The sequence below is a fragment of the Fundulus heteroclitus genome, unplaced genomic scaffold (assembly GCF_011125445.2).
Source record: "Fundulus heteroclitus isolate FHET01 unplaced genomic scaffold, MU-UCD_Fhet_4.1 scaffold_124, whole genome shotgun sequence".
NCBI lineage: Eukaryota > Metazoa > Chordata > Actinopteri > Cyprinodontiformes > Fundulidae > Fundulus > Fundulus heteroclitus.
The window spans coordinates 227,617-248,298 of NW_023396536.1; the positions used below are offsets into that span (position 1 = coordinate 227,617).

The 20,682-nt window shown below is 36.5% G+C and overlaps 2 protein-coding genes across 2 annotated transcripts in view; both read right to left on the reverse strand.

The window, feature by feature from the left end:
* The window catches only part of LOC118558359 (extracellular calcium-sensing receptor-like), a 14,560-nt gene extending 6,114 nt beyond the window's left edge, over positions 1–8,446 (reverse strand). The window contains 10 exon segments of the mRNA XM_036128874.1: positions 2,315–2,561; positions 2,564–2,732; positions 2,819–3,291; positions 4,585–4,708; positions 5,284–5,295; positions 5,297–5,506; positions 5,599–6,150; positions 7,110–7,397; positions 7,859–8,201; positions 8,318–8,446. Of these exon segments, the coding sequence (XP_035984767.1) occupies positions 2,315–2,561; positions 2,564–2,732; positions 2,819–3,291; positions 4,585–4,708; positions 5,284–5,295; positions 5,297–5,506; positions 5,599–6,150; positions 7,110–7,397; positions 7,859–8,176 (2,393 nt within the window). The 5' untranslated portion in view covers positions 8,177–8,201; positions 8,318–8,446.
* A 3,768-nt stretch (positions 8,447–12,214) lies between these two features.
* LOC118558372 (extracellular calcium-sensing receptor-like) lies at positions 12,215–18,642 on the reverse strand. Its single transcript, XM_036128901.1, has 8 exons — positions 18,573–18,642; positions 18,114–18,456; positions 17,369–17,656; positions 16,193–16,744; positions 15,879–16,100; positions 14,579–14,702; positions 12,810–13,273; positions 12,215–12,723 (listed from the first exon to the last, which is right to left on the reverse strand). Exons 2-8 carry the CDS (start codon positions 18,429–18,431, stop codon positions 12,301–12,303), a joined length of 2,391 nt encoding a protein of 796 aa, XP_035984794.1. The 5' UTR covers positions 18,432–18,456; positions 18,573–18,642; the 3' UTR covers positions 12,215–12,300.
* Positions 18,643–20,682: the final 2,040 nt, after the last annotated feature.

The window sequence follows — 20,682 nt, forward strand, 5'->3', positions numbered from 1 at the left end:
ACATGTCATGAGAAAATTACGGAGACATTGTTTAACAACACCCTCACACCGAAACAACACTAACTTTAGTTAACTCCTGTTGGCGTAACTGGGTGTCATTACTGCCAGTGTGAATATTTAAATTAGTCTATTTAAATCCAAGTGCCGTGGAACAATTCCCTTTTAACAAGAATAAACCTCAAGCCAGGGATCAGGATAAGTGCTCATCTTGCTTGACTATTTTGTGTGCATCTTTGAGATGTGCTCAAAGATGCACACCAAACACAGATAACCTTGACCCGATGTAATAAGCCTACAACATTTACCATAACAACCAATCAAACTATGCCCCCTCTGGTCTGGAGAAAAATTATTACAAAAGGTAAATAGTGGAAAGGGGCTTTTTGGCAAAATCTTATTACAGTCAATTATTGCAAGTTCAATGAGTTCAATGTTTTTTTTTTTTTTTTTTTGGATTTTCCAGTGTCAATTACAAATAGTTGAATAGTTACCTCTTTCCTACCTTCTAATGTCTCACCATTTCTAATAATCATTAGCTAATATGGATGCAAATACAGTACACTATTGCAAGCTATCAGTCATGCTAGGACAAAATAAGTTCATGAAAGGTGTTGATGACAGAGTTCTACAACAGATAAATACAATGGGGAAAGAAAGAAATGAAAGAAATCTGGCATCATAGTGTTTGAAAAAGCACAAGGAATGAGCAATGATGAAGTGTAAGTGGTTATGGAGAAGGTCAAACATGTCTGTTTTATATATTTCTTAAGAAACCTGTCACTTGAAGCTTATTTATTGCAGCTAACTTATTACAAATAGTTTGCTCTAGTTTTGTTTGTTTGTTTTCATTGACTATGAAAAGTTGGAAAAAATATTACAAGTAGTAGTTAAGAAGACTTGCAAAAGCCACTGGAGGTTATTATTTTTGTTGGGTGAACTTTACTTTCCGTGCTTAAAAGTCGAAGTAATGTTGCAAAAAAATCTTTTTAGTATTCTGCTCCATCTTAATAGAACCAATTACGTGCATGGATCCAGGTATTTACAGACTCACTTCCATACAGAAAACCCCTACTATTATCTTCAGCTGTCACTTTTACATGTCGTATTATTTGATACTGTATATACTTCAGTGATGGTATCAAGGCGTTGTATCTGTAATACTTTATCAGCTGGTTGTGCTGTTCTTTTTACATCTCTCTTTGCAGGTGAAGAAGCAGACTGAGGATGTTGTATTATTCTCTCCGTTTTCTTTCACCTTTTCTCCTTTTTTTCTCTTCTACATTCTTGATTTAGTGTCCATATAACATTAAATATTCCCCGCATAAATTATAAGCTACTTGCATTAAGACAACAATTCTTATTGCCACATTGCCAGACAGGACACTATTAAAAAATAGAACCAATTACAGAAAAGCTTGTTCTTAAAAGTGCTGTTGTCTGAAAATGTTTTTTAAGGCTGCTCTTTATAAGTTTGAAAATTAATAAATTTGTCTGTAAATATTTTAATTGAGGAATATTTTATTATTTTATTTATGATGGTGTTTGTTGTGAATGTTATGTAAACTAAGTGTGCTTCATCCAGTCCTGGCCAGGATTGTAAAATAGATTCTTAATCTCAATGGGATTTTCCTGCTGAAATACGGGTTAATATAATAATGATAATTGTGCATGTCTTAAACATCAGTGGTTTAGATTATGCAAGACACAATTTATTGTCCTTTTTTATTTTTAAGTCACATAATTTGTTGTACTATAGAAGTTAATTTAAGGAGGAAAATATAACACAACTGACTTTCTTTGAACATATATTGTTTATTAAATTAAGGTGAAAATATACATACAATACTTAATAACTGTGACAGTAGGTTTTTACAGTTAATTACAAAATCGTATATTACGGCAGATATGGGATATTCAAAAATTTGGGATCTTGTGATTTTAATTTTTATTTTTGATCACACGTCAATTTCAGAAAGAGACAAACCCTAGGCTGCAGGGTCAAGGATTTTACCAGACTTCCTAAATATTGTCAAAATATTGTACATTGCAACTGTTGGAATATGTGCCCATGGTAAAGTTATTCCCAATCTTCATGATTTTATAAATACATGCTCTTTTCTGCAGTGAGCCAGATTTAATTGTATTGTTTGATAACAGTTTAGTTTATACCTCAGTCTGACACCATTACCAGGCACAAATCTATCTGTAGATTTATCAATGAACCACTCATTTCTTTTTGTATATTCTTGAAACAGTTGTATGAGTCGTCGAGTCCCTCACATATTTGCATGTGTTGCAGTTGCTTTCTTTTTACCTTTGCATTATTTGTTTTTTACTGTTCTTTTCAGGTTTCAGCAATATTACATAGCATTTCGGGGCAAAAATGCAAAACAGAAGTCCTAGAGCTGAGGCTAAAATAGCAAAAACATGCACAGCTACAGTGTACTTTCCAACAGCGCTCATATAAACTGGGATAAAAGTAACCCAAACAGCAAAGAAAATTAGTATGCTGAAGGTGATAAACTTGGCCTCGTTGAAATTATCAGGCAGCTTTCGTGCCAAAAGGCCATCACGAGGCACATGCAAGCCAGGATTCCGATGTATCCAAGAACGAGCCAAAAGCCAATGTCTGAACCTGTCGCACATTCAATGATGATTGTAGAGCTGTGGTAATCTGTATTGTAATTGGCATGAGGTGGACTTGTAAGTAGCCAAATAACACAGACCAGAACCTTGAGAAGATAGAAATAAACAAAGGGATAGTGTTTTTAAACAGATTTAAAATAAAAATATTAATAAATGGGAAAGGTTTTACTACCTGTATGCTAGTTCCCAAAAGCACACTGGCTCTTTGCTGTTTGATTCCAAACCATTTCATAGCATTACTTCCTGGTAATCTGGACCTAAAAGCCATTAGGACCACACCTGTTTTGGCCAGGAGGCATGAAAGGCAGAGTGCAAAACTGATCCCAAATGCTGGATATCTGATCCGACAGAGCCAGTCAGAAGGCTTACCAAGGAACAGTAGACCAACAAGGAAACAGATGGTGAGAAATACCAAAAGCAGGAAGCTCAATTCCATGTTGTTTGCTCGAACCAGAGCTGTTTCTTTATATATGTAGAATATGGCAATTATTACAAGGGAAATACAAGCTCCTAAAATGGAGGCAGCACAGAGCAGAACACCCATGAACTCGTAGAAAGAAAGATACTCCATTGTTTTAGGGATGCAGAGATCTCTGGCTTTATTGGGCCATGTGTCTTCAGAGCAAAGTGAGCAATCTAAAGAATCTGAAGATGGAGAAAGAAGAGAAAACTTACAGAAGCCAGATTTAAAGCAGAATTTGGTCTGTTTGAGTTGTGTTGCACTTTTGCCCCACCACCCTATTGCATATCTGCCTTTCATTTCATAGGAAGTAACAGTACCTTGAAACATAATATTCCAACATTGCCTCACTATGCATTTTGCACTGTAGAATACGGAATTACATCAAAAGCTAACACCACCCGCCACTTTTTGGACCTGCCATGAATAATTATGCCATGTAAGTGCTGCAGCGGTCACACACCATATCTACTGAACATGTGCACTACTACTAATTAATCAACACCACTGCAACTCATATATCATAGCAATGACCCATTAATAACAATTCTTAATATCACACTATGCTGTTCTTTCTGCACTGGGAGTTTGACCTACTTTATTTCAACTAATAATTATCTGACTAATTCGGAACACTAGTAGTGCATTGCATTTCATTTCCAGATGTCCAGTTGATCCGTGAAGGAAAAAAAACATGAGATTTGACATCACAGCAAAAAATAAAATACCCTCATTCAAACTGGGGAACAATGTGAATTAAATATATTTGGTCCCATTATACATGCACTGCTCACAATTCTTCAATGATGACATAGGATTTATGTTTTACTAAAACCACTTATTTTCTCACATTTAGACCTGTGTAATACATGTTTTTTCACTATGCCAACAGAGATGCCAAGATAGGAAACAGTGTGACAGTGGGCTTCAGTTTGAAAATTTTAATGAACAAAAAGAAAGAACGTGTATTCTTATTCTTCCTTCTCTGCTGTGCATCGACTCAATTGTGTCATTACCAATGGAGATCCTTATTGACTCACAATCCCTTAACCATGGCAGGAATATTAAAGCTTGAGCTAGTTTAATTTTAGCAAAAGGAATTAGTCACTTTTAGTGTTTCTTTTACTATTTCAAAGGAACAATTACAGTATTTACAAATCCATCAATTCTCTATACACGCTGAGTTTTTGAGGGTTTGCGGGGGTTGGGCTATGGGGTCTGTCTCTAGCAGATTATGGCCAAGATGTGATGTATACAAAAAAAGAGACAAAGAACAATGAGTGGCCATTGAGATGGATGCATTTGCACAATAGGAGAAAAGCCAGAGAAAACGTACAGATGCACAGGGAGAACATGCAAACTCCATCTGCAACTTTGTTTTAGTTAGGTACAAAAACAAGTTACCTAATCTGATGAAATTGAAGTACAGCTAAGCAATTTTGAAGGGGTCAAAAAGCATAGTAAATTACAGGACATACCAGTTGTATTACTAAACTCTCCTTCAGCACAGGGGACACAGTCATAACAGCAGATAGGCTCCCCCTTTCTCCTGGCAACACGAAAACCTGGAGGACAACTGTTGCTGCACACAGACTGGAAAGCCTGAGAGGCAAAGTTTAGGCACTCAGATTTAAGTAATTATGACTAAACAGGCTACTCTCTTTCTAATGATTTCTAAAAACATGTTTACAAAATGTAAGCAATATACTTTAAAATGATTAGAAAAAGTTTAACTTTGAAAATTACTCTGACTACATTGACAGTAGTTGCCTATGTATGTGTTCAGAAAATGTAAGTAAATTTGGGCACCACAAAGTGACTAAAGGGTCAGATTTTGTTCAGATCTTTAGTTATTACTGACAAATTGACAATTTATAGATATTCTGGGAAAGTTAGTGGACTACTGTTTACAAAAGTTTTAAAAAAAAAACTCAGATTGTATATAGATGATCCCTATATATAGGTTTTTTTTTTCAGAATACAGGAAGGTTTAGAATTTTCTAATGATTAATTACATCTGATCACATTCCAACAATCTGTCAAAAGCAGATAAAGATTCAAATTTTACAAAGTGTGTTGCAGATAAATAGCAGTAATTTAACTGATATGTCAATCAGCAGTGCACACAGGATTCTAAGAGGTGAACATGGTCTCAGACCTGTTTGTGGAGAACGCACCTGCTTTCCAACTTGGCCACATAATCATTGAGTCATTTATGACCAAGCTGCCTCCAGCAGAAAGTGAGGCATCATAGAAACCCACTTTAACCAAATTTAAAGATCCGTCAGGCCCCCTCTGCCAGTTCATGAGGTCATAGTAAGCAATTGGGTCCCCATTCTGATCAAAGTTGACTTTCTCTCCTAGTGCAGAAAAATTTGCCAGCTTCATGTAGTGGAGAAGCTAAGGGAATAAACGTATGGGACAGTTAACTTCTCTTTCTGTCAGATTCAAAATATTACTACAAATAATATACTACTTATAGATTTTCTCACCTGCCAGGGGCTAAAATTCTTGGGATCTGCACAAGTTTTTTTCAGGAATGGCCCCTCTCCATTTTTGCAATTACTCATATCTTGTAAGGCATATGCTACAAGGTATACAGCTTTGAACACATTATAGGAAACTCGTAGCTGTGTCACATCAGAATAAGGAGAGTAAACGTTATTTAAAATTTCAGTCCCTTTACATGGTTCTCTGCCTTGATAACTTCCCAACACATGATAGTGGGTGTTTACAGACCCATTTAGTCGACAATTAAATGTTTCCTCCCAAAATTCTGCCAAGAAAGATAATTTATAAATTGCTGATGGTGTGAGGTCCACAAGATGGTCATACAGCCCTGGTATTACAGAAGCTCTCTGTATGGCAAATCCTAGGGTTCCCTGTAGAAGATTGGCAGATTTTTCCCAAAGTGACTTGGCAGTAGACCAGGCCTCGCTGGCAATCCATTGAAAGCCAGTTAAATTTCGACGTTGCATCTCTCTTAGAATGCCCTGCATCTCTGCCTCACCAGAAAAATTTATGATGACTTTTGAAGATGTCATCTATTGAAGAAAATGCAGAGGTAGTATAGTATAGATAAAATATATGAAATTAGTATGTTTTGGCTCTATTAACTATGTTGCACAAATACAGAGTATCAAATTACTACCATATTTTTGGGACCATAAGGCACACCAGATAATAAGACTCACTGTGAATTAATGTTTTTATGTGTGTCTATGTCTACACATAAAGCGCACTGGATTTTAAGGCGCATTACATATTCTTCCCAATTATGTACCTCCCACATACACAGCTCTCTCCTGAGAAAGAGAGCTATCCATCTCTGTTGGGATGACAGAGACACAGTCCTGTGTCTAACATAAGGTCAAAATAAAAGGAACTTTTATATTGAATTAACTTTCTTGGTTTATTGTTATCAGCGTTTACCTCGGGGGCGGGATGCTTTACATGAATGCACTTCTACTTTAGATATTACAGTCAGGCAGTCTGGTGGACTGCTTAGGGGTAATGCTCTGAATATCCATTGAGCGAAGTGGCTTCACTGCTTACCAAAGTCGTACTGACACATTTTAACATATTATCACGTACATATATCAGTACGTACAAGTACGGTAATCATATATCAGGCACACCAGATTATAAGGTGCACCCTCAATATTTGAGAAAATGTAAGGATTTTAAGTGTGCCTTATGGTCCGAAAAATACAGTATCTTAATGATATGAAAAAAATATTAATGTCTAAGTGTTTAATAACCTTATTTCATACATTTTATTTTTAGTGCAGCAACTCATTAAACCAACGGAGAAAAATAACTTAAAAGGAAGGATAAAAAACTTTCTTATCTTTTAACTAAAAATGAAAAAGGATTTTTAAACAGATTTATTTTATTATTTACAGTAGCTATGTACTGGAAAATTGTATCTTAAACTTTCTACTACCTTTGAATCATATTGTAACTTTTATTAAGAAATGTAGCAGCTGTATGTATAACGCACCTGTATAACATTCAGAAGCCTTTCAAGATCCATGTGACTTAGGCCTACAGGGTAGAAATGTGTGTAGGCAGCACACACACCATAGTGCACGGATTCCTGAAGGAAAAGCTGGACGGCAAAGTGGGCATAATCGGATTCCACACCAATGACTCCCACCCAAGTCCAGCCAAAATAACGAACCAGCTGGGCTAGGGCTTTTATCTGGAAGGCATCACTAGGCATTGTTCTCATGAAGGTGGGAAATTCCCTTTGATTACTCAGGCAGTTGCAGGAAGCAAAATAGCTCACCTAGAATTACAGCAAACAGTGGTTGACCTTTTGCACTACTGTTCTCTAAAAAGAAAAAGCAGAAAAAGCATCAAATTCCAGAAAACAATGCACATTTCTTTAGATGCATTCTGAATTTACTCAACAGTTTGACAGTGTCAAGACATCTAAACTTAAACATACATATTAGTAGATTTTAGTTGTGTCGTATGATAATGTATGTAGTGTCTTACCTTTCTAAATATAAAAGTTATTTTGCAAAAATCAAACTGAAAAAAAATTGTTAACTCTTTTTTTCTAACTGCAATCAACCATTAAACAATTTTTAACAGAGCAGGAGTAAAAAGTAAATAAAAAGCATAATTTGACTTAAAACATGGTTACTCATTGTACTGATTGCATTGAAGAATACAGCTTAAGTTGAATCATGCTTAAGATAAATCACAAAAAAAAAAAAAATATATAGGCTGAGACAGTCTCACCAGTGGAATTCGGAAAGGACCCAGACTTCGTAGCAAAGCCATAGAAACACCAGAACCAGCATCGCCTATGATTACTGAGGACACAGTTCTATTTACAGCAGCACATCCTAAATCTGTGGCTTCATCTCTATTCGTATTTCTCTTCACACTCTCAGTTGTGAGACCTCTCTCCGGCTGTCCATTCACCAATAGAAAGGATGCTCTCAAAGAAACAGGTATATCATCACAGCTGTCACGGATGTGGAAACCAAGTTTTAGTTGTGGTAGGAGATCAGTGCGTTGATTGATCTCTTTTATCGCAAAAGTCATTGTCTGCATCCAGCGTAAGGCACGAGCACTGAAACTGTAGACAAACAGAGAAACAATTACAACAAAAAATATTTACACTTTTCTATAAAAACAGCACAAGAAAATCAATTAAGCACATTTCCACAGGTCAAGCAAATGCTTGTAACTTACTAATTATAAGCATTAGGTGCTGGTTTTACTGCATATGTGAGAACAGAGGGCACAGGGCTGTAATGTAGAGGGAATAGGCCCCCAATAACTACATCACCATCTTCATATAGACTGTTTTTCTCTTCTTCTCCTAGAAAAGTACAACTATCCAGAGTAGCTCCTGAACCTTGTTTTCCTCTGAATAGAAACAGAAAGAGAAAGAGCCTTGCAGTCAGTAGTGCCATGTGTGTCTCAGGAATGAAGGAAAATTGAAAGGATTGCTGCACTCTTCACACACACATTGTACAATGAAATTAGGCACATATGATTTTTATACTGCAGTAGCCAAGCACAAGTCTCAGGGTACCGCCCAGAAATGGTTGTTGTGACATAATTGATGGGGATGATAACATCTATTCCTGTGAATACTATAAACCAAGGAAACGTAAGCCTTGCTTAATTTGTGTTACCTGTTTAGTTTGTTAGATCCCACACTCTGCATGTTTTGCTCTGCTTACAACGCTTCCAAAGCCTCAACCCTTACATTTATAATAAAGTTATGTTTTATCTCCAAGGATAATCTAGGCTGTGCATTCATCAAAAGCAAAATGTGAGTCTAAAAATATTTATACTGTGAAAGGAAAAAAAAAGCTGTCTCTCATAACTAATCTGACCTTTTTTTGTTTATATGGTTGCTCACTGGCTCAGGTGGCTGTTGCCATACATGTTTTCCCTCTCTGTGTCCTATGTGAGGCTGTGCTGTTGGTGGAAGAGGAAGAGAAAACAAGTGAAGACGACTGTAGATCATTCTATTTACCATTTTCTGTTGAAATGGAGGACAATCCATACTATGTCCCGCGAGGGGAGAGAGAAAGTAAACAAGAAAAGAAAAAGAAGTAATAACCAGGAGAAAACGAGTCTATATCGGCTGTTATTACCAGGTTGCAGGCATTCTGCTGGACAAGTAAGTTAATTCAATATAACATGAAGTTTATTTTGACTTTATGTTAGAAACAGGGCAGTGTAGTCCAGCAACTACTCTGTCCTCCTGGCAGAGACAGCTTGTTTGTTTGTCTCTCTCCCTTTCAGGGAGCATGTGTGAACAGGGAGGGCAGTGGGATATTTTTAATAGAATCAGTTTTATTTATGAAGAATCCTATAAAATCATTACAGGTGAGAGCTAAAGGAATGGATGGATCTACAGAGCTATGACTCTGGGTAATTTTTGCCAGCTGTACTAACGAGAAACCTAGGATTATTTTTATTCTCCTCTATTAATGATGAAAAATATGCTGCTCTAACTCTGCGAAGGGTCTTTTTATATCATAGTAGACTGTTTTTCCTGATTAGGTAGGATTCCTCTAGATGTGTAGAGCGCCATTTTGTCTCAAATTCCCTACCGTTGGGCTTCAAAGAATGCAGCTCAAAATTAAACCAGGGAGCCAGCTTCCTGTGAATAATTACTTCCTTTTTCAAGGGGGCTACATTGTCTAATGCAAAACACAACGAGAAAGTGACACCATCAACAAAAGTGTCAATTTGTGAATGGCAAGAAACAACATTGTTGACATCTTCTGGGCATTTATGTGATACTGAGGAAATTAAAAGGGGAACAGACTTTAAAGTTTGCTACAGCATTATTTGATAAAGATCGTCTATAATGAAAACTTCTATTGGGGATGGATAACTCCTTTAAATTGAGCTTAAATGTTATTAAACATGGTCAGATAGGACAGGGTTGTGAGAAATAACTGTTAATTTTTCAGAATCAATGCCATATGTCAGCACAAGGTCCAACGTATGAAGGCAAGAGTGTGTGGCACATTTTGTGCAAAACCAATTGAATCTAGGATAGAATTAAAGACTGCATTAAGGTTATCACATTCAGTGCAACATGAATGTTAAAATCCCCCACTCTAATAACCTTGTTAGTGTTTAGCACTAAATTAGTTAAAAAGTCTGAAAACTGAGATTAAGGGCCTTGTGGACAATACAAAACAATGAATATAACAGGTTTTAATACTTTGCAGTGTGGATGACGAAAAACTACGGGTTAAATGTTCAAAAGAATTGTAGTTATTAATAGGCCTGGGACTACTTAATATATCAGACTGCAAGATGGTTGCAACCCTTGGCCAAATAAGGCTACAACGTTTACCATAATAACCAATCAAGCAATGCCCCCTCTGGTCTGGAGAAGAATAACAAAAGGTAAATAGTGGAAAGGGGCTTTTTGGCAAAATCTTTACAATATTGTTATTTTATTATAGCAAATAATGATTAGCATGTTGAATTTGCAATATATCACAATATTTTCAGTTGTTATTTTTATTTGTTTTTTTTTGCATTTTCCAGTGTCAATTTCAAATAGTTAAATAGTTACCTCTTCCTTCTATAATGTCTCACCATTTCTAATAATCATTAGGCAGTATGGATGCAAATACAGTACACTATCACAAGCTCTCAGTCATGCTAGGACAAAATAAGTTCATGAAAAGGTGTTGATGACAGAGTTTTACAACAGATAAATACAATGGGAAAAGAAGACAAAAAGAAAGAAAATCAGGCATTATGGGTTAGAAAAAGTACAATGAATGAGCAATGATTAAGTGTCAGTGGTTATGGAGAAAACTACCACATATAAGCTCAATATATCTGTTTTATATCTTTTTAGAATCTGGAATTTACCATGGAAAATCATGCTATGCAAAGACAATTCCCTAAACATGTCCCTTGAAACTTATTTATTGCAGCTAATTTATTACAAATCATTTGCTTTAGTTTTTAAGTTTTGTTTGTTTGTTTGTTTTTTCATTGACTATGAAAAGTTGGAAAAAATATTACAAGTAGTAATTTAAGAAGACTTGCAAAAGCCACTGGTGGTTATTATTTTTGTTGTGTGAACGTTTACTTTCCGTGCTTAAAATTCGAAAAAATGTTGAAAATAAATCTTTTCCGTTTTCTGCTCCATCATAATGGAACCAAATACAGAAAAGCTTGAACTTAAATGTGCTGTTGTCACTAAGTGTTTTTAAGGCTGCTCTGAATAAGTTTAAGAATTAATCATTTGTCCGTAAATGTTTGAATTGAGGAATATTTTATTATTGTATTTATGATGGTCTTTGTTGTGAATGTTATGTAAACTATGTGTGCTGCATCCAGTCCTGGCCAGGATTCGCTTGTAAAATATATTCTTAATCTCAATGGGATTGTCCTGTTGACATAAGGGTTAATATAGTAATAATGATAATTGTGCATATCAAAGTTGATGTTTTAGATTACGCAAGACAAATTTATTGTCTTTCTTTTTTATTTCAAGTCACATAATTTATTAAATTATAGAAGTTATTTAAGGAGGAAAAAAAATAATACAACTGATTTTCTTTCAACATATATTGTTTATTTAATTAAGGTGAAAAATATACATGCAATACTTAATAACTGTGACAGTACTTTTTTGCAGTTAATTTACAAACTCTTATGCTAAGGACGATATGCTGCACTTAAAGTAACTAGGTTTACCAAAGTCACTCTCAAGTAACAATAAATGTGGAACTTCTGCCTCAGAAATGTATGTCCATTTCAGTTACAAACACGATATAGGATGCTCAAAAACTGGGGATCTTGTGATTTATTTAATTTTTGATGACACATCAATTTCAGAAAGAGACAAACTAGGCTGCAGGGACAAGGTTTTTAACAGACTTCCTGAATCTTATCAAAATATTGTACATTGCAGCTGTTGGAAGATGTGCCCATGTTAAAAGTTATTCACAACAAACATGATGTTATAAGTACACGTTCTCTAACATTTCTGTGGTGAGCCAACTTTAATTGGATTTGTTTGATAACAGTTTAGTTTATACCTCATACTGACACCATTACCAGTCAAAAATCTATCTGTAGATTTATCAATTCACCACAATTTTTTTTGTGTGTTCTTGAAACAGTTTTATGAGTCGTCGAGTCCCTCACAGTTTTGCATGTGTTGCAGTTGCTTCTTTTTACCTTTGCAATATTTGTTTTTTACTGTTCTTTTCAGGTTTCAGCAATATTACATAGCACTTTGGGGTAAAAATGCAAAACAGAAGTCCTAGAGCTGAGGCAAAAATAGCAAAAACATGCACAGCTACAGTGTACTTTCCAACAGCGCTCATATAAACTGGAATAAAAGTAACCCAAACAGCAAAGAAAATTAGTATGCTGAAGGTGATAAACTTGGCCTCGTTGAAATTATCAGGCAGCTTTCGTGCCAAAAAGGCCATCACGAGGCACATGCAAGCCAGGATTCCGATGTATCCAAGAACGAGCCAAAACTCAAGGTCTGAACCCGTCGCACATTCAATGATGATTGTAGAGCTGTGGTAATCTGTATTGTAATTGGCATGAGGTGGACTGGTAAGTAGCCAAATAACACAGACCAGAACCTTGAGAAGATAAAAATAAACAAAGGGATAGTGTTTTTAAACAGATTTAACATAAAAATATTAATAAATGGGAAAGGTCTTACTACCTGTATGCTAGTTCCCAAAAGCACACTGGCTCTTTGCTGTTTGATTCCAAACCATTTCATAGCATTACTTCCTGGTAATCTGGACCTAAAAGCTATTAGGACCACACCTGTCTTGGCCAGGAGGCATGAAAGGCAGAGTGCAAAACTGATCCCAAATGCTGGATATCTGATCCGACAGAGCCAGTCAGAAGGCTTACCAAGGAACAGTAGACCAACAAGGAAACAGATGGTGAGAAATACCAAAAGCAGGAAGCTCAATTCCATGTTGTTTGCTCGAACCAGAGCTGTTTCTTTATATATGTAGAATATGGCAATTATTACAAGGGAAATACAAGCTCCTAGAATGGAGGCAGCACAGAGCAGAACACCCATGAACTCGTAGTAAGACAGATACTCCATTGTTTTAGGGATGCAGAGATCTCTGGCTTTATTGGGCCATGTGTCTCCAGAGCAAAGTGAGCAATCTAAAGAATCTGAAGATGGAACAAGAAGAGAAAACTTACAGAAGCCAGATTTAAAGCAGAATTTGGTCTGTTTGAGTTGTATTGCACTTTAGCCCCACCACCCTATTGCATATCTGCTTTTCATTTCATAGGTAGTAACAGTACCTTGGAACATAATATTCCAACATTGTCTCACTATGCATTTTGCACTGTAGAATACGGAATTACAACAACAGCTAACACCACCCACCACTTTTTGGACCTGCCATGAATAATTATGCCATGTAAGTGCTGCAGCAGTCACACACCATATCTACTGAACACGTGCACTACTACTAATTAATCAACACCACTGCAACTCATATATCATAGCAATGACCCATTAATAGCAATTCTTAATGTCATACTATGCCATTCTTTCTGCACTGGGAGTTTGACCTACTTTATTTCAACTAACAATTATATGACTAATTCGGAACACTAGTAGCGTATTGCATTTCATTTCCAGATGTCCAGTTGATCCGTGAAGGTGTACAAAACATGAGATGTGACATCACAGCAAAAAATAAAGTACCCTCATTCAAACTGGGGAACAATGTAAAATAAATATATTTGGTCCCATTATACATGCACTGCTCAGAATTCTTCAATGATGACATAGGATTTATGCTTTACTAAAACCACTTATTTTCTCACATTTAGACTTGTGTAATACATGTTTTTTCACTATGCCAACAGAGATGCCAAGATAGGAAACAGTGTGACAGTGGGCTTCAGTTTAAAAGTTTGAATGAACAAAAAGAAAAAAACGCATATTCTTATCCTTCCTTCTCTGCTTTGCATCAACTCAATTGTGTCATTACCAACCCTTATTGACTCACAATCCCTTAACCATGACATGAATATTAAAGCTTGAGCTAGTTTAATTTTAGCAAAAGGAATTAGTCACTTTTAGTGTTTCTTTTACTATTTCAAAGGAACAATTACAGTATTTACAAATCCATCAATTCTCCATACATGCTGAATTTTTGAGGGTTTTGCGGGGCTTGGGCTATGGGGTCTGTCTCTAGCAAATTATGGCCAAGATGTGACATATACAAAAAAAAAAAAACAGACAAAGAACAATGAATGGCCATTGAGATGGATGCATTTACACAGTAGAAGAAAAGCCAGAGAAAATGCATAGATGCACAGGGAGAACATGCAAACTCCATCTGCAACTTTGATTTAGTTAGGTACAAAAACAAGTTACCTAATCTGATGAAATTGAAGTACAGCTAAGCAATTTTGAAGGGGTCAAAAAGCATAGTAAATTATAGGACATACCAGTTGTATTACTAAATTCTCCTTCAGCACAGGGGACACAGTCATAACAGCAGATAGGCTCCCCCTTTCTCCTGGCAACACGAAAACCTGGAGGACAACTGTTGCTGCACACAGACTGGAAAGCCTGAGAGGCAAAGTTTAGGCACTCAGATTTAAGTAATTATGACTAAACAGGCTACTCTCTTTCTAATGATTTCTAAAAACATGTTTACAAAATGTAAGCATTATACTTTAAAATGATTAGAAAAATTTCACCTTTGAAAATTACTCTGACTACATTGACAGTATTTGCCTATGTATGTGTTCAGAAAATATAAGTAAATTTGGGCACCTCAAAGTGACTAAGGCTTCGTTCACACTGCAGCCTGAAGTGACCAAATTCCGATTTTTTTTGCCCATATGCGACCTGTATCTGATCTTTTTATGACAGTCTGAACAACACAGATCGGATTTTTTCAAATGAGACCCAGGCCACTTGGATATATGGTCCTGAATCCGATACGTATCTGATCTTTTCAAATGCGACCTGTGTCTGTACGGCCGGGTCGCATTTATCCGACCTGTACGTCACCGATACTCAACAAACGTCACTATTCTGCGTCCTGCTATGCAGAAGCGAGAAGAAAGACGACACCCATAGCGGACTACAATGAGAAGAGCAGTCAATGGAGATAAAGTTCTGGTTAGAAAATAAATTAATGACCACAAAATGCGAAAGAGCATTATAATCCATGTTTACTTCCGCTAACACTGAGGACGCTTGCTATGTGTGACGTCACCGCGTCCTCGAGTGTGCCTGCGGGACACTTCGGTTGAACTTGTTCAGTTCACACAGGAGGTCACATACAAGTCGCATATATTTGGAAATGTGAACGGACACGCAAAAAAATCCGATTTCACAAAGAAATCGGAATTGAGCATTATGACCTGCAGTGTGAACGTAGCCTAAAAGGTCAGATTTTTCACAGATTTTTAGTTATTACTGACAAATTGACAATTTATAGATATTTTGGGAAAGTTAGCGGACTATTGTTCACAAAAGTTTTTTTTTAAATACTCAGATTGTATATAGATGATACCTATATATAGTTTTGTTTCAGAATACAAGAAGGTTTAGACTTTTCTAATGATTAATTACAACTGATCATATTCCAACAATCTGTTAAAAGTAGGTTAAGATTCAAATTTTACAAAGCGTGTTGAAGATAAATAGCAGTAATTTAACTGATATGTCAATCAGCAGTGCACACAGGATTCTAAGAGGTGAACATGGTCTCAGACCTGTTTGTGGAGAACGCACCTGCTTTCCAACTGGCCACATAATCATTGAGTCATTTATGACCAAGTTGCGTCCAGCGGAAAGTGAGGCATCATAGAAACCCACTTTAACCAAATTTAAAGATCCGTCAGGCCCCCTCTGCCAGTTCATGAGGTCATAGTAAGCAATTGGGTCACCATTCTGATCAAAGTTGACTTTCTCTCCTAGTGCAGAAAAATTTGCCAGCTTCATGTAGTGGAGAAGCTAAGGGAATAAACAGATGGGACAGGTAACTTCTCTTTCTGTCAGATTCAAAATATTACTACAAATAATATACTACTTATAGATATTCTCACCTGCCAGGGGCTAAAATGTTTGGGATCTGCACAAGTTTTTTTCAGGAAAGGCCCCTCTCCAGCTTTGCAATTACTCATATCTTGCAAGGCATATGCTACAAGGTATACAGCTTTGTACACATTATAGGAAACTCGTAGCTGTGTCACATCAGAATAAGGAGAGTAAACGTTATTTAAAATTTCAGTCCCTTTACATGGTTCTCTGCCTTGATAACTTCCCAACCCATGATAATGGGTGTTTACAGACCCATTTAGTCGACAATTAAATGTTTCCTCCCAGAATTCTGCCAAGAAAGATAATTTATAAATTGCTGATGGCGTGAGGTCCACAAGATGGTCATGCAGCCCTGGTATTACAGAAGCTCTCTGTATGGCAAATCCTAGGGTTCCCTTTAGAAGATTGGCAGATTTTTTCCAAAGTGACTTGGCAGTAGACCAGGCCTCGCTGGCAATCCATTGAAAGCCAGTTAATTTTTGACGTTGCATCTCTCTTAGAATGCCCTCCATATGTGCCTCACCAGAAAAACTTATGATGACTTTTGAAGATGTCATCTATTGAAGAAAATGCAGAGATATAATAGTATAGATAAAATTGATGAAATTAGGATATTTCAGCTCTATTTCTCTCTATTAACTATGTTGCACGAATACAGAACATCAAATTACTATCGTATTTTTTGGACCATAAGGCGCACCAGATAATGACACACTGTGAATTAACGTGTCTAAGTGTGTCTGTGTCCACACATAAGCGCACTGGATTTTAAGGCGCTTTAAATATCATCAATCAAAAGCATCAACTTTGAGAAACATTTAAGGATTTTAGGTGCACCATATAGTCCGAAAAATATGGCAACTTAATGATATGAAAATTAATAATGTCTAAGTGCTTAATAACCTTATCTCACACCCTTTATTATTAGTACAGCAACTCATCAATTAACCTACGCTTTATTGATGAGTTGTTGCACTTAAAAGGAAGGATGAGTACTTAAATGGAAGGATAAAAAACTTACTTATCTTGTAACTAAACAGCAAAAAGGATTTTTAAACAGATTTGTTTATTGTTTATTTACAGTAGTCATGCACTTGGAAATTGTGTCTCAAACATTTTACTACCTTTAAATCATATTGCAAGTTTTATTGAGAAGTGTAGCAGCTGTATGTATAACGCACCTGTATAACATTCAGAAGCCTGTCAAGATCCATGTGACTTAGGCCTTCAGGGTACAAATGTGTGTAGGCAGCACACACACCATAGTGCACGGATTCCTGAAGGAATAGCTGGATGGCAAAGCGGGCGTAATCGGATTCCACACCTATGACTCCCACCCAAGTCCAGCCAAAATAACGAACCAGCTGGGCTAGGGCTTTTATCTGGAAGGCATCACTAGGCATTGTTCTCATGAAAGTGGGAAATTCCCTTTGATTAGTCAGGCAGCTGCAGGAAGCAAAATAGCTCACCTAGAATTACAGCAAACAGTGGTTGACCTTTTGCACTACTGTTCTCTAAAAAGACTGCAGAGAAAGCATTGAATTCCAGATAACAATGCACATTTCGTTATAAGCATTCTGAATTTACTCAACAGTTTGACAGTGTCAAGACATCTAAACTTATAAATAAATGTTAATAGATTTTAGTTGAGTCATATGAGAATGTATATAGTGTCTTACCTTGCTAAATATAAAAGTTATTTTGCAAAAATCAAACTGAAAAAAAATGTTAACTGTTTTTTTTCTAACTGCAATCAACCATTAAACATTTTTAACAGAGCAGGAGTAAAAAGTAAATAAAAAGCATAATTTGACTTCAAATATGGTTACTCATTGTATTGATTGCATTGGAAAAGAACACAGCTTAAGTTGAATCATGCTTAAGATAAATTACAAAAAAAAAAAATAGAGGCTGAGACAGTCTCACCAGTGGAATTCGGAAAGAACCCAGACTTCGTAGCAAAGCCATAGAAACACCAGAACTAGCATCGCCTATGATTACTGAGGACACAGTTCTATTTACAGCAGCACATCCTAAGTCAGTGGCTTCATCACTAATCGTATTTCTCTTCACACTCTCAGTTGCGAGACCTGTCTCCGGCTGTCCATTCACCAATAGAAAGGATGCTCTCAAAGAAACAGGTATATCATTACAGCTGTCACGGATGTGGAAACCAAGTTTGAGTTGTGGTAGGAGATCAGTGCGTTGATTGATCTCTTTTATCGCAAAAGTCATTGTCTGCATCCAGCGTAGGGCACGAGCACTGAAACTGTAGACAAACAGAGAAACAATTATAACAAAAAATATTTACACTTTTCTATAAAAACAGCACAAGAAAATCAATTAAGCACAGTTCCACTGGTCAAGTAATTGCTTGTAACTTACTAATTATAAGCATTAGGTGTTGGTTTTACTGCATATGTGAGAACAGAGGGCACAGGGCTGTAATGTAGAGGGAATAGGCCCCCAATAACTACATCACCATCTTCATATAGACTGTTTTTCTCTTCTTCTCCTAGAAAAGTACAACTATCCAGAGTAGCTGCTGAACCTTGTTTTCCTCTGAATAGAAACAGAAAGAGAAGGAGCCTTGCAGTCAGTAGTGCCATGTGTGTCTCAGGAATTAAGGAAAATTGAAAGGACTGTTGCACTCTCTACACACTCATTGTACAATGAAGTTAGGCACATGTGATTTTTATACTGCAGTAGCCAAACACAAGTCTCAGGGTACCGCCCAGAAATGGTGGTTGTGACATAATTGATGGGGATGATAACATCTATTCCTGTGAATACTATAAACCAAGGAAACGTAAGCCTTGCTTAATTTGTGTTACCTGTTCAGTTTGTTAGATCCCACACTCTGCATGTTTTGCTCTGTTTACAACACTTCCAAAGCCTCAACCCTTACATTTATAATAAAGTTATATTTTATCTCCAAGGATAATCTAGGCTGTGGATTCATCAAAAGCAAAATGTGAGTCTAAAAATATTTATACTGTGAAAGGAAAAAAAAGCTGTCTCTCATAACTAATCTGACCTTTTTTGTTTATATGGTTGCTCACTGGCTCAGGTGGCTGTTGCCATACATGTTTTCCCTCTCTGTGTCCTATGTGAGGCTGTGCTGTTGGTGGAAGAGGAAGAGAAAACAAGTGAAGACGACTGTAGATCATTCTATTTACCATTTTCTGTTGAAATGGAGGACAATCCATACTATGTCCAGCGAGGGGAGAGAGAAAGTAAACAAGAAAAGAAAAAGAAGTAATAACCAGGAGAAAACGAGTCTACATCGGCTGTTATTACCAGGTTGCAGGCATTCTGCTGGACAAGTAAGTTAATTCAATATAACATGAAGTTTATTTTGACTTTATGTTAGAAACAGGGCAGTGTAGTCCAGCAACTACTCTGTCCTCCTGGCAGAGACAGCTTGTCTGTTTGTCTCTCTCCCTTTCAGGGAGTATGTGTGAACAGGGAGGGCAGTGGGATATTTTTAATAGAATAGTTTTATTTATGAAGAATCCTATAAAATCATTACAGGTGAGAGCTAAAGGAATTGATGGATCTACAGAGCTATGACTCTGGGTAATTTTTGCCAGCTGTACTAACGAGAAACCTAGGATTATTTTTATTCTCCTCTATTAATGATGAAAAATATGCTGCTCTAACTCTGCGAAGGGTCTTTTTATATCATAGTAGACTGTTTTTCCTGATTAGGTAGGATTCCTCTAGATGTGTAGAGCGCCATTTTGTCTCAAATTCCCTACCGTTGGGCTTCAAAGAATGCAGCTCAAAATTAAACCAGGGAGCCAGCTTCCTGTGAATAATTACTTCCTTTTTCAAGGGGGCTACATTGTCTAATGCAAAACACAACGAGAAAGTGACACCATCAACAAAAGTGTCAATTTGTGAATGGCAAGAAACAACATTGTTGACATCTTCTGGGCATTTATGTGATACTGAGGAAATTAAAAGGGGAACAGACTTTAAAGTTTGCTACAGCATTATTTGATAAAGATCGTCTATAATGAAAACTTCTATTGGGGATGGATAACTCCTTTAAATTGAGCTTAAATGTTATTAAACATGGTCAGATAGGACAGGGTTGTGAGAAATAACTGTTAATTTTTCAGAATCAATGCCATATGTCAGCACAAGGTCCAACGTATGAAGGCAAGAGTGTGTGGCACATTTTGTGCAAAACCAATTGAATCTAGGATAGAGTTAAAGACTGCATTAAGGTTATCACATTCAGTGCAACATGAATGTTAAAATCCCCCACTCTAATAACCTTGTTAGTGTTTAACACTAAATTAGTTAAAAAGTCTGAAAACTGAGATTAAGGGCCTTGTGGACAATACAAAACAATGAATATAACAGGTTTTAATACTTTGCAGTGTGGATGACGAAAAACTACGGGTTAAATGTTCAAAAGAATTGTAGTTATTAATAGGCCTGGGACTACTTAATATATCAGACTGCAAGATGGTTGCAACCCTTG